Below are 23,710 nucleotides of genomic sequence, written 5' to 3'. Positions count from 1 at the left end.
AAAAGTTTTAGAAAGAAACTGAATGGGTCTCGTTGAATTAGAGAACTTGAGAGAGAAAAACCCTAGTTGGAGGAAATAAATTCCTCACTCAAACAATAGATTGTACACCTATTTATACTAATACTTAATGGGTCATGACATAAGCCATGACATAAGCTATGGCATAAAGATAAATCTCACCCTCTCCCTCAAGCTAGAACATATATATCATATGTGTCAAGCTTGTTACAAATGTAGTTTATTTGAGGGGGTGTGGGGGTGTTGCTGTAGAAGACGGCTGCAAGGAAGGAGGCAACGATGGCGGCGACGATGATAGATTGGTGATGCAGTGGCGATGCGAGATCTGTGCGATGCACAAAATCCGAAGAAGAGGCAATGAGATCTGAGAGTCGCGTTGGAAGGTGAAACAGGCGCGAGATCTGAGGTCGTGCCGACAATGGTGATGCTCCGACGTTGAAGAGAGGCTGTTGATTGACTAATGAGAGGACGCTAATAGAGAAGAGGCAGCCTGACGACGGAAAGAACGGGCCAACTACGGCGTTGGAGGGATAGATCAACGGCGAGGGGTTGCAAGTAGATGATGAGATCTGAAACTAGATTTGAGATACCAAGGTTGGAGTGAGATCTGGGCTAGTTAGGAAGAAGGTTGGATTTGAGAAATGATGGTTGGATCTGAAGGATTGAAGGCCGAATCTGAACTGCGGTAGTTGGAGAAGCCACTCACAAAGGCTGGCAGTGGTTATGGAGGAGTCGGCGACAGAGAGATGTAGCCAGAGAGTGACGGAGAGGTAGATCTGGCGAGACAAGGAGACGAAGAGGCAAATGGCTGATGAGGAAGCACGGGCAGGAAAAGGACAAACAACCGACAAGGAAGTTGGAACGATGGTGGCCAAGCACGAGGAAGGCAACGGTCGGTTGGTGATTGCAAATCTGTCGACAGAGGAGATCGATGAAGGCTGGTGTCGATGGTCATTTTGAGAAACCGACGGTAGATGAATGAGATTTGAGACACGGTTGTGATTTTGAGAAGTCAGCGTTGGATACCGGCTACGGTGGCTACGGGATTTGACAGATCGGAGTTGGTTGTCAGTTGAGATCTAACAGATCGGAGAAGAAACGACGAGATGCTGTCGGTCCATGTGTGATGAGGCTTGAATGGCTTGTCGGTTGTTAATGAGAAGACGGAAGAACGACGTTGGTCGGAATGACGGCAATGGGTGGCAGCGGGAGCTGCAACTATGGTTTGCTTAGTGTAGGTTGTAATACCATGTTGAATCAAAGAACTTGAGAGAGAGAAACCGTAGTTGAAGGAAATAAATTCCTCACTCAACAATAGATTGTACACCTCTATATACTAAAGCTTAATGGGTCATGACATAAGCTATTCCTAATGACATAAGCCATGACATAAAGATAAATTTCATAGGATTGTTGGAGCCAAGACTTCTAGAGGGTGGTCTGTTAATGAGATAAATTACTGTCAAGGCAGCTTCTCTCTAATAATGTTTTGGAACATTATTGTGAAAAAGCAAAGCCTTTGAAACAACTAGCAATGCCATTTTTTCCTCTTAGCTACCCCATTTTGCTGAGGGATGTAGACACAAGAAGATTCATGGATCATACCCTTATATTGGAAGAAAATTGGATAAAGTTTGATTAAAAAAATCTTTAGTATTATTTGTCTTGACCCTTTTAATTTTAGCTCCAAACTGAGTTTTAATCATGATGCAAAAATTGGGAAATATGGTGCACACTTTTGATTTAGTCTTTTAAAGATAAAGTCAAACCACACGTGTATAGTCATCAACAAACAACACAAACCACCTAGCTCCTAATAGATTAGGAACTGGAGAGGGACCTCAAATGTCTCTATGAATTAGATCAAAAGGAAGTGAACTTCTATTATTATTAAGAAGGAATCATAGTTCTGAAAGGCGCGAGGCGCAGCGAGGCGCAAAAGGTCCTGGAGCCTGAGGCGCGAGGCGCACGAGGCAAGGCGCGCCTTTGCGAAGCGAGGCGCACCTTTTAGGAAAAAAACTCAAAATCTTGTAAAATCATAAACAACTATCAAATTATCAATAATAACACATTCATATCATTCATGATTCATTATCTTCAAATTCTATAAACTAACAACATCAAAGTTAATTCATTCATCATGCAAATTCTAAACTAGAAACATCATCAAAGTTCAAACTTAAAGTCTTAAACTTTACCAAGTACCAATTATAATGCAAAGTTCTAAACAAACACATAAACATTACAAGTCCACAATCAATATAAAAAAGTTTTTTAATCAATCATCATCAAGGAGATCATCAACATCAAGGTCAATATCTTCATCATCCCCTTCAATCACCCCTTCATCTTCTTCTTCATCTCTCAATTCTTCTCCCTCTTCCAAGTCTTCATCATCTTCGATCCCTGCCTCACTTTCCTCCTCTTCAATCTCTTGAGTTACTCGCCGCTTTGAAGTCGAAGCCGAAGTTGATCCCATTTGTGATCGAGTTTGTTTAGTTCTAAATTGATAACTAGGCTCTCCAACTCCTGCAGCCGCAGCAACATTACTCCATGTCAACCCATCCCCAATGTCATCTGGAAAAACAGTTTCATCATCTTTATCATTCTCCTCATCAAGTTTTCCAGTCAACCATTCATTGCTTTCATCAATGTCAGTCAATATGATAGGGTCAATGGTATCACGCATTTGATATCGACGCCTCAATGCTCTATTGTATTTCACAAACACCAAGTCGTTTAAACGAAGTTGATCAAGCTTGTTTCTCCGTTTAGTATGAAGCTGCAACAATTTATGCAAAAACATACTAAGAATAAGTTACATGAAATAAACCAACTACTAATAAAAATTGTAAGTGTATATGTACAATGCACTTACATTTTCAAACACACTTCAATTACGTTCACACCCAGATGAACTACAAGTCAAGCTAAGAATTTTAATTGCAAATTTTTGCAATGTGGGTGTTGACATTCCATATGAAGCCCACTATTCAGCTGTCCAATAAAATTCATGGGTTAGTTATTATCTATTATCTAGAATGATTATATATATAATGTAATATATATATGTACCTGGTGATTTCTCAGCTCTCTTTCTAATAGCCATATAGTTTCCAAAGAACCCATCTGCATTGTTATACATCGAAAGCTCAGCATCAATTTGGTCTTGAACCTTTATATCTGGATTTAACTTTCTAATGCATTCATATAAGCCATTCATGATCTCTGGATCTATATGTTCAGCCTTGTAGAAATATTCTGGGTTCAAGTACCAACCAGCTGCGTGCAAGGGGCGATGAAGCTGAACATCCCATCGATTATCAATAATCTGAAAAATGGGTGCATACTTCTTTTCATCCCCATTAAAAGAGTTAGCAATCGCTTCTTTGGCCCTATCCATGGCCTCATATATGTATCCCATAGTAGGTTTCTTCTCACCATCCACTAAGCGCAATACACGCACCAATGGACCAGCCACCTTTAAAGCAAATACAACATTGTTCCAAAATGAAGGCATCAAAATCACTTCTACAACCTTTTTAGCCCCCGCTTCTTTTACCCACTTGCTTGTCATCCACTCCTCGGAGGTAAACATCCTTCTAAGGTTGCTTTTCAGACTATGCATCCTACCCAAAGTGATAAAGGCAGTTGCAAACCGTGTTTTTGCAGGCCTCAACAACTCTTTCTTGTCAGTAAACCTTCTAAGCATGTTTACTAGACCCGAACGAGTATAGATATAGCTATTCACCATAACAGCTCTCTCAAATGTCTTCTTCATATTAGGCAACTTGAAAATATCTTCCAACATTAAATCCAAACAGTGCGCTGCACATGGTGTCCAAAACAACGTAGGATATTTTGCCTCCAAAAATCTTCCTGTTATTATTTAGAGTGAAATTAACAAGATATTAGTAAATAATAAATATCTAATGAATATTCAAATTGTTCTATTTATAAACATAATACAAATTACAAAAATAAATTTCATACCTGCTAAAACATTGTTTGAAGCACTATCGGTGACCACTTGCACCACATTTCTTACTCCAATCTTTTCCACACATTTACTTAATAATTGAAACATCTTTTTCCCAGTCTTTGAATAGCTAGAACCATCAACAGACTCCAAGAACATACTTCCTTTAGGAGAATTGACTAAAAAGTTAATCAATGTCCTTTCCCTCTTGTCTTTCCAGCCATCTGACAAAATGGAACATCCATATTTGGCCCACGCCTCTTCATGATCTTTCATCATTTCACGAGTGACTTCCACCTCTTGTTTGAGAAGAGGAACCCTGACTTCATGGTAACTAGGCGGCTTCACACCCGGACCATACTGACCAACTACTTCTATAAATACTTTAAAACTGTCATATGTCACTGCATTGAATGGAATGCCTGCATCATACATCCATCGTGCAAAGCTTCTACAAACTCGAGCTCTTAACTTTTTTTTTGCAAAATCATGCTCACCCAACCTTGTTTGCTTTCCTTTGCCCTTGCTTTTCAACACATTAACTTCTGGGTCTTTAAAAAAAACATCAAGTGGACCCTTTTGTGTTGGCCCTTTAACACTACCAATACTACCAGTACTGCTTCCACTTCCGGTAGATACATTGGGTCTTTTTCTACTTTGAGGCAGCGGCTCATCATCATCATCATCATACCCTTCACCAAATTGAATATCATCATCTAACGATGCTATATTTAGCTCATCCCTGTTATTTTTCATCTTTTGCATGTACTCTCCAATCTCTTCTTTTACTGATGGAGGACATTTTGGACAAGCTTTAGTATTCCTAAAACCGCCCACAAGATGTTGTTTCGCCCGAAATATACCACCTTTTGTTACTTTACGACAAAATTTACATGTGGTGGTATTTCTATCATTAGGATCAGCTTTAAAATAATTCCATGCCGGGTCCGTTTTGGAAGTGGTTGACGACATTTATTGGGCTGTTGCAACACAGTTCCAATTTCATCAAAATTCTCCTAATTATAGAAATAAATTATAAAGACTTAAAAGCAAATTTCAGCAACCAGCTGCCAGCAAAATAAATTAAGCAAAAATGCAAGAAATAAACAAATAAAATACAACTAAAGAACTTACAATATGAAATTATGAATATAGGAGAAGATGTGGGCAGCAGCGGCGGCAGCTTTAGGGCCTTAGCAGCTTCAACTTGAAGAGCTCAAGAGCATATGAGAAGAGGCGAGGAAGAGAGGAGAAGACCGTGGCGTGGGCAGACTCAGTAGAGGAGAATAGAAGAAAGGGTGCGGCTGGAGACTGGAGAGGAAGATCGAGCAAGCAGCGAGCTGGAGAGGAGAGGAAGAGAGGAGGCAGGCGCGGCAGAGAGGAAGAGGAGGATCGGGCTGGGGCTGGAGAGAAAGAGAGGAGGGGGTCGCAGCTGGAGAGGAGAGGAAGAAGAAGATCGGGCGAGGGCGAGCTGGAGAGAAGAGGAAGAGAGGAGGCAGGCGCAGCCGCGCGGCTAGGGCTAGAGAGGAAGAGGAAGAATGGAAGATCGGGCGAGGGCGAGTGAGCAGGGAGGGCGAGCGAGCAGCGAGGGCCAGCGAGCAGCGAGTTGGGAGGAGAGGCAAGCACGGTAGATGCTATAGTCGGGAGGAGTGAGGAGCGAGCAGCGAGCTGGAGAGGAGAGGCAAGCGCGGCTGGATGCAGTCGGGAGGAGAGGCAAGCGCGATTGGGCTGCAAGATTTAAGTAGAAAACCTCAGTTTCATGAGGCACGCCTAGGCGCGCCTCACGCCCCAGCGCCTAGGCGCGCAAGGCGAGAGCCTCGCCAAAACCGCCTCGCCTTGGCCAAGGCGAGGCGCCAAACTGGCGCCTTAAGGCGCCTCGCGCCTAGGCGCGCGCCTAGGCGCGCCTTTGATAACTATGGAAGGAATGAAACCCTTTTATGTTTGGTAAGTTCACTCACATCACATTGGAAGTCCCTAGCATCTAATCTCTTGAACAAAGAGGGAAACATAAACTGAGGAACTTTAAAAGATGGGTGTTCTAGACAAAAATGATGAAGTCAAAGTACATCCTTATTAGGTTTAACTAAAAGTGATATAGGGAACAACTGTCTTTTTTCAATCTATCCACTAAGATCTTCAAGGTGATAGAGACCATCCTTTACCCTAGCATGCCCAATCATCTTCCTCGAGTCATTTTTTTGAAATTCATAAAAGGAAGGATAGAAGATGGCAAGATAGTTAGCATCATGGGTTAATTTTTGAATGGAAACTAGATTAGTGAAAAGTTTAGGGACATGTAGGACATCTCTTAGGGTTAGATGGCTGTTAATGAGTATATCCCCTTAACCAGCTTCGGTTGTTAAGGATCTATTGGCCAACACAATTTTCCTTGTATTAGGGCATGGTTTGTAGGACAAAAATTTGGTAGAGGAAGGGGTCATATTGTCTGTAGCCCTGAAGTCAAGGATCCAAGTATTTTCTAAGGCTAAATCTGAAGCATGTAAATTAAATAAAGTGGAAGTAATACCTGTGAATGCCAAGTTAGAAGTACCTGCCCCTAGCCCCTTTTCAAGAGTTCCTAGCAAACTCCTTGATTTCTCTATTTGCTCCTTATTTAGCTCCATTGAATCAGCCTGATCTGGAGCTTTTCCTTCTGTACTCTATTGGCTATTGATTGCATAGGCCTGTCCTTTTGGTTGTCCTTCTTTACCTGGTTTACCATGAAGCTTCCAGCATTTGTTAATAGTGTGTTTGAGCTTCTTGCAGTTCGTGGACCACAGATTATCCTTGTTTGTGGTTTTAGCTGAGTCTGAAGCCTTCCTCTCTTCTCTTGCTAATCTCTTCTGGCCAAGGCCTTTCAAAATTAACAGGTCTGAACTCTCCATAGGATTTGTCTCCAACATTACCCCCCTTTTGCCTTCCTCTGCACGCACTATTGATATTGCCTCATTTAAAGAAGGCAAATCACCTCTTGCCAAGGATTTGGACCCTAATTGCATCATACTCTACATTGAGTCCTACAGGTTCTCTCCCTCTCCACAAACCTCTTTTGGATGGCTTCACTTCACTTCATTTGGATACACTGATAGTGATCTAATTCTTGCCACAAGATTTGTAGTAAGTTTGCGTACTCGGTTATAGACTGAGTCTCTTGTTTAGCGGCTGCTACCTTAGTCTTAATTTCATAGATTTGAGCAACATCATTTACCTTAGAATAGGTGATGTTTGAAGAAACTAGCTAGAAGAATTAGGGAAAACATTACACACTAATTTCATTGATCTGGACAATATATATACACAAAAATCCTAAAACTTCTCCTAAAAAATCTGCTACAAAAACTCTTGATTTTTCTCCTAACAATTCTCCTATTTCATAGGCGTAGAATATAACCCTTTGTTATCTATTTTACAGATCTAATCCAACAATAATTAGGATAACTTCAAGATTTATCTGACTCCTTATCTCCACGAGACTGCTAACCGAGACTCCTTAGTTTCCTCCAACACTCTCTCTCAAGCTAAGGAATAGACGTCAATCATTCCCAACTTGCCTCTAAGAGCTTCAAAACCTTATTTTTGCATGGCTTTAGTTAGGATATCTGCTTCTTAATCTTCTGTAGAGACATAAGTGAGTCTTTTGTCTCTTTCTTCCATCTCTTGCTTGACGAAATGCCTGTTGATTCTGACATGCTTCATTCGTTCGTGCTGCACATGGTTGTTTACAATGCTAATAGGTGATTTGCTATCACTATAGAGTACTCGAGGACATGATAGTGTGGACTTGAAAACTTTGGGCTGTGTTTTCAAGATTTGAGTAAATCTCCTCGATAGCCTTCCAAATCTTACTAGTTGTTTCGTAGAATAAGTTCTTCCAATCTTGGGTTCCATAGAGTTTACCAGCCAAGCGATAACCATAGCTTTCTTAGCTTCCCATATTCCATAAGTTGCTGACTCGTTGCTCGGTTTTGCAATATCTCCAGTTAGATAGCCTGTTTTACCTTTCCCTCGAACTACCAGCATGATTGATTGTGACCACTCTCGAAAATTGGTTCATTTAGCTTGTGTAGAGTAATCTGAAGTGAATGACTATCAAGAGGAGTAATTGGAATCAGAAGAGAATTGGTGGTTGAGGTCTCGTTTGCTGTTGGAATCTCAGCCATTGCGTGAGCCTAAGAGTCCTTTTTGATATAGAACTCTAGCTATTGGGTGGCACAAAAACTTAGCTCTGATACCATGAAGAAACTAGGTAGAAGAATTAGGGAAAATATATACACACAAAAATCCTAAAACTTCTCCTAAAAAATCTGCTATAAAAACTCCTGATTTTTCTCCTAACAATTTTCCTATTTTATAGAAGTAGAATACAACCCGTTGTTATCTATTTTACAGATCTAATCCAACAATAATTAGGATAACTTTAAAATTTATCTTTTCTATTTGGACTCCTTATCTGCATGAGACTGCTAACTGAGACTCCTTAGCTGCCACGAGAGGAATCCCATTTACCTATCTTTAATTTCCTATTGTTGTAACTTTTGGTTATTTCTTTTTCTGCTGTAATTGTTAGCTTTCTTGCTGTCATTTTCTGTTGGGAATTAGTTAGCCTCTAGGTCCCACGTGTAGTGGCTAGGAAAAGACAAAAAGGTTGGTTGCAACGAATGAGGGAGTAGGATCTGCTACAGCGGACCTATCTTGCCACGGCTAAGTATATATTCTCTCTAAGGCTATCTTGGAGAGGTATCAATGAATTGAATTCAAAATCTCTCTCTTTCACAAACTCTCTCTTCTCTCTTTCTCTAATGTCTTCGTCTCCTTCTATCCCTCTGTTCTTGTTCTGTTCTTAAGCCTTCTAATTCAATCAGAATTAGAAGGTCGACCATTGTCATGGACCAGCTGTGACATTAGCTTCCTCCAACAATCTTCACAACTTCTTGAATCTCCTTAGCTATGGTAAGAAACATCACCATGTTACTGATTTTTGGAATCATTGAGATCTAGAGCCAAGACATTACCAGTGAGTCCTCCTCATCCCAAGAAGCGTATGCAGGATCACTCTCCTTAGGCTTGGTTCCAAGCAAGTGGCTCAACTTTCTCTTGCCTTTCTAGGACATCCTAATTAGTTGGGGCCACTTGAGGTAATGTTTTCCATTTAACTGGTAGGTTGCTTGGATATTTTGTAATTCAACACCGGTAATCACACAACTACTGGAATTGCCTGAGGAAGGGACATCATCGGTGCTATCAGATTCTATGGTGCTATCAGATTCTATGGTCTCGGTCATGACTCAAGTTTATGAAAGAAGATTGGATCAAAGAAGGTTTCGGCTACAATCGACTGAGGTAGACCTTATTTCAAGGATAGAACCTAAGGCTCTGATACAATGTTGAAAAAAAGAATAAACATCCAATTAGGAAGATTCCTAATTAGGCAGTTCCCTAAATCTAATTAGGAAGATTCCTAATTAGATTGTTTCTTAAACTAGCTTAGGAAATATGTACATGAAAGGAAACACTTACAACTGTAAAATACAATAAAATACAATCAGAAAAGACAATCAGTCAGCATAATACACGATACAAACAATATTAGGAAGGAATCTTCTTGTTTTCTAACAGGGACTGATGGCAGCGGAGAGAGAGAAGTGTTGTGCATGACTGGGTGTAGAAAGATGTGTGATTGGTAGTGGATGGCAGCAGCAGCGGCAGTGGCAGTGGCGGCAACTAAATAATAAATAAGGATTAGAGTTAGGGACCGGTAGTGGATGGTGGTAACAGTGATTGACTAAGGATTAGGCTTAGGGTTTTGTAGCATTAGTGGCTCTTATACCATGTTTTGAGGAAAAGATGAAACTGTAGAATATTTTATTCATGTGTTAGGTATATATATACAGCTCTACAACTTAAGAAAGCAAATAACTATGTACAACACTATAAAACTAACAATAAGAAAGGTGATTTTATACCTGTCCAATAAGACTTTACTTTTAGCTTTAAAGGGATTTTATGGTTGCATAAAACATTGGAAATGCTTATCCATTTTAACCAGTGTTCTAAAAATTGGCCTAAGCGGCCGTTGGCCGCCCCGAAATTGCCCTAGTCGAGCCTCCTAGGCGTCGGGCCGAGTAATCGGCCGGCTTGGGCGCCTAGGCTCCCAATTCGTTGGCTTTAAATATCAGTCATTTTTAAGGTTTTTTTTGCTAAATCATTAAATCGAACCTCTCAGTGTCTCCCCCTCACTCTCTTCTCACCTCAACGCCGCCAAGCTTCATCGCCTGCCAGTAGCTCACCGCTGTCGCTGCGTCTAGCTCCATACTCGCTGCCAAGCTTCATCGTCACCGCCTCTTATTCGTCGCGTCCTCGTTGCCTCAGCGTCGTCGTCGCTGGCGCCCCCCCCAGGTCCTCGCCGTCGAGCTCCATCTCTGCCGCGACAAGCTTCACTTCGTCGTAACCTCTCTCTCTCTCTCTCTGTGTGTGGTTATTGGGGCATTTGCTGCGTTTCGGTTTCTGATTTTTGTTTTATTTTATTTTATTTTATTTTTATTTTCTATTTATATATAATTATTAGATTTATATTTAGTTTTTATTATTAATTATATATATTCTATAATATTTCCAAGAAATCCACTTGCTTATAGTATTGATTGTATGACTAAATTAAAATGTTGTTTATCCACTATTGATATTTGGCTATAACAATTTGTTTGCTCATGCTTAATTCTATATTTCACTTGTCATTCCATTATCGTTGTATTATTGGTTTATGTTGCATTATTAATGCTTTTCAACTTTGATTTAATTGAAAATAATATCAAATTACATCACAAAGTTTAAAAAACAAAAAAAAAAATAGCAGTTTTCCTAGGCTCCGCCTAGGTTCCACCTAGGCGCCCTAGGTGCTAGGCCCCAGCCTGGCGCCCGACTAGTGCCTAACGCCTTTTAGAACACTGATTTTAACCATCTTGCTTTGGTAATATCTTCAGTAATTTTTATTTGTTTTAAACAATTGATTCGAGATAACCTCAATGGATAGAGATATGAGAAATAGATAATTGCTAGTTATGTCAAGAAATGATCTTAATGACATTCTTTTAAGTTTTAATTTATAGGATAAATTCTGATCTGCACTTATGTTGCATGGGCATATATTTTTTTTGGATGTGGCTTCCTTTTTGTTCCATATGGCATACTTGCTGCGAAAGGAATTATGGAACTTTTGTTGGTGTAGAAAGTCTTAGTTATTGTGTGAAGAACAATTCTCACTCCCTGGCTTTTTTTCCCCTTGTATATGGAGATTCTTGTTTCTTCTCCGATTCTTTTCTTTTTTCTTTAGGTGTTGAGCCTGTGTTAGGGTGAGCTTTAGTAGTAGAGGTAAGGTTTCTCCTTTGTGACTTGAAGGTCATACTTACTACAGCCTTCCTCCAAGAGAGAGAGAAAGGGGAAAAAAAAAAAAAGGCAGGCTGTATTAAGTATGGCCTTCCTTGGCCCTTCCAAAGTAGGGAGCCTTTCGCAATTGGGACGCATTTATGTTGCTCAAGGGTGGGTTTTTTCCCTTTTATTTTTCCTCTTGTATTGGTTTCACCACCTCTTTGTAGGTTTCTCTATTAAAAAAAAAGGAATTTGAAAGTATTCCCAGGCTTCCTAATGTGTGATTTTAAATAATTTCTAGATTCCATTGCCTATATTCTAAAATCTATAACTGATATGTTTAATTAGAATGCCATACTGTTGTTATGAAGCATAAAAGAGCCAGTTAGATATCAATATCCAATATTTGAATAGGTATTAAGTTCTGGGAAGAAGCGTACCTTTTTCTGATGTTTTCACTAAGCTGATATTCCAGGAAAACTTGGAATGGGGAGACAACCTTCTTTAGTAGTTATTTTGCAAAATGCGATTGTTGTGCACCTTTGTCAGAGCCTGTATATGTTCAATACAACAACGTACCAAGCCTGTATCTCAGTATACAAGGTTGTTACATGAATGTTCAATACATTAAATTAATTCTTCTTCTTGTTCATGCAACTTTTGTGCTTTTGTTTTGGGGTCTATCAAGTCTCCATTTCCTACAGTCCTGATTTAATCTATGTGACAGATAAATAGGTCTTTTCATGTTGTGCTTGTTATTTGCATTGGTTTATTAGTATAATTTTTTGAGATTAACATCTAGAGTTTGCTAATACTGCTCCTGATATATCTATCTTGTTTTCTATTTTTATTCCAGACATCTGTTTCTGAAAGTAATCTTTTTGATCATCTAATAAACATTTGGGAATTCAATCCGGGGCCTAATCCAGGGACTTGCAACCTTTATTTCTTGGTGGACTTTAAATTCCAGTCTCCACTCTATCGGCAGGTAATGATCTTTGGCATATTTGATTGTATTATCTAGTCCGAGAACTTCAGAACTGCACTTTATCGCATGTAGCTTAAGAAGAGGATAGCTTATAAAATTTGAACCATGTCATGTATGATCCCATTTGGTTGTTGCTAGTGTGCTTAGGAAGCAAGTTATTGGGGGCCTTTTTTTTTTATTCATTATATGGTGTATATGTGAAGAAGCTCAATCCGTCCTCATTTTACTTTTGATGCTATCTATATCTAGCTGTAATGACAACTTAATTATGGAGTTGAAGGGAAATCAATTCTTGGAGCCTTGCTGAAAAGTGGCGTTCCTTGAATTTTTTCAATGGAAGGAATCACTAAATTGCAATAACAATGTATCAGCTTGGTTTGCACCACTGTTAAGACACCCCAAAACCATTGCATCATACCTCCCTAAAAGTTCAATTGCTGTGGCTCTCTTCTTACTGATTCACAGTATTCTAAATTCTGCTCTCATAATTCTATCTTCACTGCCTTTTTTTCTGTGGAAACAGCCTCCTGGTGTACAAAAATGACCATCCCTATGCCCTTTTGCATTCGTTCATCTGGTTCCTCCATTTTACTAGCCAAATTCAAGAGATGACTGCAGTTTTTAAGAGAAAAGGAAGATCCTTTGTGGTTTACTTAATGAGTGAACTTCCAATAACATACATACCAAGTTATTCTGTGATTTGCATTGTTTGGTTGTGTGGCATGTGCCTGCAAAATGATGGTAAGAGCTTAGGAGAGAATGCTGAACATATCCAATTAATTTACCTTCGGATCTTTCTCTTCTTTGCTGGAAATTTATCGTTTTATTCCAACTTTAGATCCAGAAATTAATGAAGCATATATTTCCTCGTATGTCTTTTAGCTTAATGCTTACCTGTTTGTTACTTAATGCAACTTATGTTTCCAGCTTCAGTTTTAGAACTGGAGTTTGCTGCTTTGCAATGCAGTATGGATGGAAGCTTTTAACATATTCTGCCTTCGTGTTGTTTTGACAGATGGCATCCATGTTTTTCAGGGAGGTAGTCTCTCGACTTGTCGGATCATTTCATGACCGGTGTCGTGTGGTATATGGACCAGAACTCCCTGTTCCTGATAACACTTACAGCCAAAGGATCTAAAGTTCTCTTTTATCACATAAACTAAAATTCATAGAATCAAAAGTAATGGTACCACCATTCTTTAGGGCAATTATTTTATTTTTTGCTCAGTACAGTGATTGAGTTTTGGTGGGTGAAATTAGAGGGTTTTATAAATGCTCAGTTGGTGGATCTGCATGGTATTTCAGTTCCCCAGCTTTACTACTTGGAAATGCTGAGATTTTCACATTGATTCTAAGATTCCTGTACTTGTCAAGATGATAGTCAAAATAAATTTGTTGTCGCTATTATTATCTCCAGCTGGTCCAATAATGTTGTGATTTCAAACTTTGGAGAACAACTGGAGTGATTGAATTAGCTTTATATATATATATATATATGTATGTATATACATGTATCTGAAATGATGGATATGATGGCTCCTAATGATTCAGTTAATTGGTTTTAAGATTTGTTTATGCTGTTTATTAAGGCACGTGATTGTGATTGTGATTGTGATTGTTGTCTCCTTTTTATGAAAAGGCCAGTGGCATCTGCTGTCTGAGATCATTGCTAATGCTGGGATTGAATTCGTTTCAAAATTATGTTTGATTTATAATTATTATTATTACTGAAGTTTAACAAATAAAGCTTCGCTTCGTGGAAGCGGCAAACGTTTCTATCAGCTGCATGTTGTGACTGTCGTCAAAGTCGATGCAAGATGAGTTGTTAAAGCATCTACTCTTTCTTTTTTTTTTTTTTCTTTCTTTATTTCTTTCTCTGTGTTGGTCCCTCTAGAAAAGTAATAATACTTCATTTTTGGATTTTTTCATAACATGGGCGTCTGAACTGTTGGCCTGACCATCCAATTTGACCCCTAATTTCCTTTACATGCATCAAGACAAAACCCTAATTTTGTGTTCTTGCCAATTGTTTAACCCCAATCCTCTTGCTCTTAATTTGCAAAAAGCAAAGACAGGCATGTTTATAATTTAGTAGTGTCACTACCATATCAAATGGACGACTTAGTGCCACAATAAAAAACAAAAAAGCAAAAAAAGAAGAAGAGCTAAGTTACTTGCTATTGCACACATTTTGAGAGGATTAAATACATCAATAATTACTTAACTTTTATTTTCTATTATTATTTAGTCATTAAATTTTAAAATATTATCTATTAGTCATTGATATTTTAAATATGTTATTATTTAGTTACTGAATTTTAAAATATTATCTGTTAATCATTAATATTTTAAAATTATTTCTTATTATCACTCGTTAATTTAAAATTCAGTGATTAACGAGTGACAGGTGAGAAATGATTTTGAAATATTAATGACTAATATGTAATATTTTAAAATTTAGTAATTAAGCAGTAACAGTTTTGAAATATTAATAATTAACATGTAATATTTAAAAGTCTAATGACCAATAACAGAATATAAAATTAAGTAATTATTATTGATGTAATTGATCCCAACTAAGATAAGAAAGAGAAACTAATTTATTATTTATCGTACAACTCAACTCAACTCAACTCACGTTAAGGAAAACAACTATTGTTATTAGGATCATGTACTTTGAGAATAAATAAATAATAAAAAAAAGGAACAAAAATCAGAAACAGTGAAATGTGATTGGAGGGGAATAAAATGATTGAAGGTTCGATGAGCCTACAATTTTGACTCTGTGAGCAGTTGAAAGTGGAGGCTGGAAGAGCTGTCAAAATCCATTCAAATTCCAATTTCAATTTCGAGGCCCATCAGATGAGAATACATGGGGATTCCCCAGTTTGAGTTGTATCAAACACACACACACACCAACACTGCCCCCAATAATTCGATCTCTTTTTTCTCTGATTTTTGTTTCTTTTTTAAATCCCTTCCAGCTGGAATTCGGTGGCCCCCCACCCCCATTGGTGGGGATTGGGGAAGCTTGGGGGCATCGATGAGTTTGTCTCATAATAATATCAACTGAATTTTTCACCTCCACCACAGCTTTAAAATAAGCGTTTGTGCGTGGCTGCATGCCTTAGGGGTTACATACATGTATGTATGTATGTATGTATGTATGAAGGTAATAATGAGTTTGATCTGATGATGATGATAATGACGAGCAAAGGGAAGGCATATATCTCTTTCTCCTTTGATGGAGCAATCAGCTATGGGGATGTCATTTTCCCACCGTACCTTTGGACACTCAGAATGAAATCAGTCGAGGTTTCTCACTTTCTTTCCCCTTTTTTATTTTTCAAATACACTTCCTCTATGTGCCTCCTTAATTCATATGCCAGGTTACGAATGAAGCAAAAATTAACAAAGCACAAGACTTAAGCCCTCTCTCTCTCGGATATATTAATGTATATATATATATGCAGAGATGTATAGATCTGTGTACCCATCATTCCAATTACGAAAATGTATGTATCTTGAGCAGCTAGCTAGTTAGCCAGCCAGCAATAGCATCCATCACTTCAATAGCATCATGGCATGGATGGATTCTTCCTACTACGTACTATACATGCTCGTCGTCAGCAGCAGATTAGCTGTCACTATACATATCACTTGAAGAGGACCATCAAAATCCACAGAGATCTAGCTTTTTCGTGTTCTCTTCATGACTCGTGTGTGTGACCCACACACACGTACTGATCGTTTCTATATCTATCTATCTATCTATCTATCTTGATCCTCTCAATTGATTTTACTATTTTCTAAACCGAAATTATATTAATGTGTGTCCATTTCACTCAATTGTAACGTGCAGTTACAAATTTTGTTGGGATTAATCTGATTGTGTCCATCCCTACATCCATAGCACGGGCATTGAGTAGTGTGTATATACACAGGTGATCAACCACACCATCCACCTCCCTCTATGTCCATTTCCTTGCTTTCCCTTTTGATAGGAAAAAAAGAAAAAAAATCAACTTAACTCAGCTTTAAATGGATTTCTAACGGGTCTTAATTAATTCCATTTAAAGTGAAAGTAAGTACAAAAATAAAGTATAGATACAAAATTCATTTAAAAATTTATCAAAATAAACATATAAATTGTAACACTTAGGAAATTCTTGAAGTTATAAATGTAATTCCACGTAGGGTGTAAGTGAAATTTTTGAAAGATTAGGGCTATAGGGTACACTATCACGGTCTTGAGTGATCGGATCGACTGCAGGCAGTGTCTCAGACCCTAGGTGTCAAAGAAAAACGATACAGTATTGATAAGCATTTCGAGAGACAATTTTACATGTCAAAAGAAATTTGATCTTAGATTCAAATATTTGAGGAAAGAGGACATTTTAAAGGATTATGAAAGTCTTGAGATAAAAGGGGGGTTTCTGAAATAAGGGCGAAATCATAAATATTAAAGTTCGGGGAAAAGTACAATTTACCTAAAAACCAGGGGTATTAGCGTAATTAATCATTTCTCCAGGGGCATAAGTGCAATTACCTAAAAAGTTTGGGCCAAAGTGTAATTCTTGAAACCTTTTTTCCTAGGGGCATTGGGAGATTAAGGATAAAATCCCATAATAACTTTAGAGATAAGATGAAGCCCCATGATGACTTTAAAGATAATGATGAAATTTCATGATGACTTTAGAAATAAAGATGAAGCATAATTTTAAAGATATAAATGAAGTCTCATGATAACTTTAAGGATAAGATTTGATTGGGATAAAGATTTGATTTGATTTGATTGGAGATTTCAATCAAATCTTAAGGATAAAAATGAAGCCCCGTGATGACTTTAAGGATAAGATTTGATAAGATTTGATTTGATTGGAATAAAGATTTGATTAGGATAAGAATGATTGTAGAAAATTTTAGAAGATTTGAAATGATTAGAGAATATTTTAGAAAATTTGAAATGATTGGAGAAGATTTGAAATGATTGGAATATCTTGAATAATTTGGAAAAGATTTGAAATAATTAAGAAATATTGTAATATATTGTGACTTACTTGGTGGCCAAGTTTTAAAGCCTATAAATAGGGTGTTCATGGCCAAGGGTTTTCTCATTAAAGTTGTGATAAATTCGTGTTAGATGAGAGTGCTTCGGGTTTAGTGGATAGGGGGCTTTTAAAGCATACGCGAGGCATCACACGCGTAGAGCACTTGGGCAGTGTGTGAGGGCGTGTAAGGGGGGTGGTTTGGTTAAAAAACTTGAGGAGTTGCATGAAAATTGAGGTTAGGCACAAGATTTGAGGTGTTTTGAGTTTCATTCAAGGTGAGTAGTTCTATCCTAAATACTTGTTTTGATTCTACCTAAACTTGATTTGATTTCATGCAAAAGGGTTTTGTTGCATGTGAATGGTTGAATCTGTTATGGTTGTGTTCATGTGGGAGGTTCGTCCCAAAATATTTTATGCATGTGCATTGAATTTTGTGCTATAAATTTTGTACATGAAATATTATTTTATATGATGCATCAAGTTGTGGTATGTGGCATTGTCATGTGTTTGTGTTGTTCATATGGGATGTCAGCCTGGGATGTTGTTCGGATATTGTAATCGTAATTCCCCAAGGGTGCCGTCGGAATAACGTATAAGGGTATCTCGTGCAGGTGTGCATGCCGGGATGGCCGTCTAGGGTTTTGTGTCGAGCTGTCTGGCCATGGAAGTTATATTAGGGCGACTGGTTGTCCATGTGGGATATGGGTTGGGAATGGGTAATGTTTTCGGAATACTTTTGAGTGGGAACGTAATCCCTGACGTGATTGTGGTGAGCCGGGTTCTTGCGTTGATGTTGACCTTCCTGGGCTAGGAGTGGTAATGATTGTTCTCGAGGTGTCGGGGAGATGCGTTGACTTTGCCCCTCTTAAGTTAGGACTGTGCTCTGCCAATGTGTTAGTGTGGTGATGTTGTCCTTAGAGAGATTGCTCTTTCCCCAAGGTTGGGTTAAGCGCTGTGTGGGATTCTCTTAGGCTGGGGCTTGTCGGGTTATGTCGATTTTGTTTCATATATTGCATACATTCATGAAAAGATTTTTAAACTCTTAGTTAGATGATTCAACATCTTATTTGGAATTTGTCCCTAGAATATTCAAACGTACCAAGTGAAGGCAGTGGCCTTAAGGGGAAAGGAATTGCCAAGGATTGACGGCGATTAGTAGATAGTTTGTAGCCTGTCTTTCAATTATGATGTGTATTTTGATGATGTCATGTTAAACGATAAGTACGACTTTTCATGTTATGAATAAGATGAGTTCGGTTATGTACCATTTGAGGTTATAATCTAGTTTTCGCATTTATGATGATTTACCTATCTTAACTTATTGATTCTTACTTTGGTATGCTGAGAAGGTGTAACGGGATTGTCGAGGAACAATTTATGTTGAGTTTATGTTGGAAAAAAAAATATATCCTTGAAATCTTACGTTATCTAACTGTAATATCCAAGAGCCCAGAGAAGGGTAGGTATATATCGAGGATAAGTAAGGAATGAAACAATACCAGCCGGATCCTTTTTGGGATGAATATAGGCAAAGAACTCCCGGGTTAAGCGTGTTTAAGCTGGGGAAGCTCAAAGATGGGTGACCCTTTGGGAAGTTCGTGTAATCCAATTGGGGTAAATTGTTCCGGTCCTTTCTATCGCTCAATAATAGCCAAGAGATGGACGAGAATACAATTAGACACTCATACAAGCCAACTTGAACATTCTCTAAGCCATTCTTGAGTTCAAAAGAGAATTCACTGTATACATCTTCTACTTAGTGTAAAAATAGAGAGTGAGTGTTAATTTCTTATCCTTTCAATCTCTGAATTTTAGAAAGCCTTTTCATTTTTGTGAGCCTCATTGTAAGCTTCTTTAAGAGTGTGTTTGATTGCACACATTTTCTATGGAAAATATGTAATTATTATACATTTTCTATGGAAAACAATCAAACACTCTTAATTTTTTCATGGAAAAATATGTATGGTACAACTATTTAAAGCTTCTTTCCATATAATTCATTTTCTAAGGGGGTGAGATGGTTTTTGTTTTCTAGGCAATATTACCTAGAATTAAATTCTAGGTAATGCAATCAAACACACCTTAAGTGTTTTAAACCTTAGCTTCTTGTTAGTTATTTGTGGTTGTACTTGATCCCAGAAAAGTCATTTGTAAAGGTTTTAGTTGATCCTTTGAAAAGCTGTGTAAAAGAGGTTATAGTTGATCCCATTAACAACTACATAGTAAGTTGGTTGAAAAAATATTAGTGAGGAACCAAAGTAGTGGACGTAGGTAGTGGGATTGAACCACTATAAAAGCTGTGTAATGTATTCTTTCAATTCTTTACTTTTTGCAAGTTTAAATTCTTAATTTTTAGGTTTGCTTAATTCACCTCACTCTTATGCTAACAATTTTCTTTAGACATTTCTTAGTTGATTAACTTTTTAACTACCTTGTTGCTTCAATATATTACTTGATTATATGATTTATGATACTCGACTAAAGAACTTCTTTACTTGATTAAAAAATTCTCTTAGTTAATTAAAACTTTAAGTACCATTATGTCCACGAATTATTACTCAATTAAGGAATTGAATTACTCAACTAAAATAAGATGTTACCTTATTAAATAATAACTCTTAGTCAATTAATTCCTTGAGTATATTTGTATTCAATGATAATTACTTGATTTAGAAATATGTTACTTGACTGAGCAAGATGTTACTCGATTAAAGAACCAATCTTAGTTGATTAATTTTTTGAGTACATATATTGCCTTAGAATATTACTCGATTAACAACTATGTTACACGACTAAAAAGGATACTAAATTAACAAGTAAATCTTAGTCGATTAAAATCTTGAGTACAGAGAATTGATACTAGGTAGATGGCTGCACTCCTCACCCTACAATTTAAATAGCCTTAATTAGTTTGGATGTTCAGTGTTGAAATGGTGAGGAGGATTAAACTCACCAGTGTGTGAGTGTAGTTGTAGCACAAATATAAATTTCGGACAAGTTCGGGTCGATTCATTGGGAGGTTTATTTAACAAAAGAATGGGTCATTCGGGTTGATTTATCCAAAGAGAGCTAAGTTTTCTTGATTGTGAAAAGGTTTTTTTTTGGAATATTAAAAAGGTCTTGGGTTGAGGCGAGTTCAGAACCATTGCCTAATAAATCTCTTATAGTAATTTAAACAGCAACATTAATCTGAAATAAACAGAGGATCATTTGAGAGTTATAATTCAAGATACGAATGAGTCTCAGCTAAGCAACCCTCATACATGATACGATGGTTCTAGGTTAAGATGTCACTGTAAATTGTATTATACTACAGACTATGATTTGATCGTCTGAGCTTGGGTATATCTCATCTCCAATTCTAGCAACTCTCATACATGGCATGAGAGTTCTAAGTTAGGATGATGACCCAATCCAAACTCACAAAATCATTTACACACTCAACTCGAGTTTAACTCAGATAAATCTTGCATTCATTGAGGTTTGGCTTATCTTTGAGATTCAAGAACATTGGCCACTGTCCTCGCCTTAACCCAAGATTAGGATTAGCTACTCATTTCCATTTAAAAGTTAATTGGCAGGAATTTAAATGACAGGAATTAAAAGACAGTATTTAAAAGACACTTTTTTTAACCGACCATATAGGCGGTATATAATTTAAAGACAATAATTGAAAGACTATTTTGACCGACCATATAGGCAGTATATAATTGAAAGATAATAATTGAAATTGCAAGAATTTAAGGGCAGAAATTAACCGACCATTTAGGCGGTGGATAATAAAGTAACAGTAAATGACATAAGAATTTAAATAAGAAAGAGAAGAAGTAAGATTTGCAAGAGAAAATAAGAGAGAACAAGAGCAATTAAAACAACTAAAATTTCATTCAAGAATAATCCTCCCTTACAAGTGCACCTAAGTGCTCTATTTATAGGCTAAAAGATGTAATGGAAACCACTTAATTATATAATTTAATAATACAAAATATCTAATTGATGATGTAAGCAATGATGTCATTCCAACCCATGATGTAAGCGATGATGTCATCCTAACCCATGATGTAAGCGATGATGTCATCTCAACCATGATGTAAGCGATGATGTTATCCTATCCCATGATGTAAGCGATGATGTCATCCTATTTGTGGGACTTGGGCTTTTCATATTTTTGGGCTTGGGCCTTCTTTATGTTGGGCTTGAGCTTGGGCTTGGGCCTTCCTTGTGTTGGGCTTGAGCTTGGGCTTGGGCCTTTCTTATGTTGGATTCTATTTGATTGTTGAGCTAAATGCACTTGAAACATCCTCTAGACTCCATAGTTGGCCCATGATTTTGAGCAATAATAATGGTAATCCAACGTCTTCGATTTATTCCCCTAATTAATTGTAGAAGACAGCTTCCTTGCTTCATCCTGCAAATAATTATTTATTTTAAGCATAATTATAAAGCCAAAATAGGGATATAATTCATTAGGATATAGGAAATATTGACCCTTATCACACCACCCAACTTGAATATTGCTAGTCCCTTAGCAATTTGATTATACACCAGCCATGATCTAATCGCAATACTTGCATGAATATAAAAATTTCAAATTCGAAACCAAAATGCGTAGAGTTGAACATTCAAAATAAGTCGAACATTCAAAATTAGATTTATGGTTAAAGGTCATACAATCTTAGGAATGGCAATCAGGATGATCAATACACAGATTTACTCCCTCGAAGTTTTGACTTTAAGCCTTATTGTGGATTTTCCCTCTAATAAAACGATTCCTCAGGTGTACACACAAGGGGGTGCACCGTTATAAGAGTAAATGTATAACAAGTTCAAACTCGGTGTCATCCCAAATACAAAGAACGTATTTTCATGAAAGAACAGGGAAATTAACATAGCTTCATGACTGGAATAATGCCATAGATAAATAACTTTTGAATTTAAATAGAATTCCTTGCTCCGAACTCGAATCCTGAGATCACATGATTTATAGCATCAAGAGGGACCAAACTGGGTTGTAATGGGGCTATGAGGTTAATACGGGTTGTCAAAGAAAATGGTAAGTGTGCAAATGGTGTGTTAGGTTTTTTTTTTTTTTAATCTCAAACTGGATATAATGTTTTCTTCAGCATTTGTTTTGAAACACTTATGTTGAATAACTAAGAGAACTTCCCCTTTTCTTTTTTTTTTTTAATATGAAAATACTGAGATAGACTAATTCCTAGAAACACACCAGGTTGGACAAACTTTATATGGTTACAGGTTTAGACGAAGGTAAGGAAATAAATTGTGCTAAGAACAGCTCAAATGGGCTAGCAAGTTAGGCTAATGTAAAGAAAGAAAAAAAAGGTTAATAGGCCCAAATTGAAAGTAATTGATCCCCCTATCATATTTCTACAAAACAATGTTACTCAATCAACTAATTCAGAGTTTGAAACCAGCCAAATTCATCCGCTATCATACTAGACATTCAAAGCAAATTGATGTTTTGAAGCTATTGAAAAGATGAGATAAACAATAAAGCATATTTAGAGTAAGTGTTATTTCACTCAGAAGTAACGATTATTAGGCTCAAACACTCACTTGGGTAATAGTCTCTACTTCTGTTGATGGATCATGCAGTGTGCTAATCAGCTAATTACCATTGCCTTTGACTTTATGACCGATAAACCAATTTCTAATTATTGAACACCCGATGCATTCAAATCATCTATTCTAATTCCATACATATACATTTTCAAATAAGAAATTAATGTATTCATGATTCATATTGCAAATTCAACTGGCTATCAGTGTATAATTTCAAAGCTTTAGGGATAGCATTATTTAAAGCACACACATTCTTTTTTTTTTTTTCTTTTTTTCTTTTTTTTTTTTAATTCACACAAAACTACAAGCATGCAATTGCAAATTCATAGTTAAACATAGACCAGATAATTCATAAACATACCTTACTCCCCTCAACTTGAATTACAGTAATAAAATAGGGTTGTTAGGAATACCTGTAACTCCATAAGTCCATAGATTTACTGTGAACTGCTAAAACTCAAACAAACAAATGAGCATACCATATATATATATATTTATATTTTCACACCAAAATAAAAATTTCATACAAGTCATAAGATAAACAAAATGCGTCTCAAGAGTACAAAGTACTCCTTACTCAGCCATCTTATCATAGACTCGCTTAACAACATTCCACAGTTTTTTTTTTTATATATATATATATTTTTAAGAACACAAGAAAATAAATTTTGTACAAGTCATAGGAGATGCGTCTCAAGAGTACAAAAAGTACTCCTTACTCAGCCA

General features: G+C 37.1%; 1 protein-coding gene across 3 annotated transcripts in view; it reads left to right on the top strand.

Moving 5' to 3' along the window:
• Window positions 1–13,925, top strand: part of LOC127808054 (uncharacterized) — a 42,528-nt gene extending 28,603 nt beyond the window's left edge. For all 3 annotated transcript variants that reach the window (XM_052346386.1, XM_052346384.1, XM_052346385.1), the window contains 2 exons: window positions 12,219–12,350; window positions 13,366–13,925. In XM_052346386.1, coding sequence (XP_052202346.1) covers window positions 12,219–12,350; window positions 13,366–13,488 — 255 coding nt within the window. In that variant the 3' untranslated portion in view covers window positions 13,489–13,925. The remainder of the gene's footprint in view (window positions 1–12,218; window positions 12,351–13,365) is intronic.
• Window positions 13,926–23,710: the final 9,785 nt, after the last annotated feature.

Source organism: Diospyros lotus, chromosome 8 (assembly GCF_014633365.1).
Source record: "Diospyros lotus cultivar Yz01 chromosome 8, ASM1463336v1, whole genome shotgun sequence".
Taxonomy (NCBI): Eukaryota; Viridiplantae; Streptophyta; class Magnoliopsida; order Ericales; family Ebenaceae; genus Diospyros; species Diospyros lotus.
This window is presented reverse-complemented; position numbering and strand designations above follow the sequence as displayed.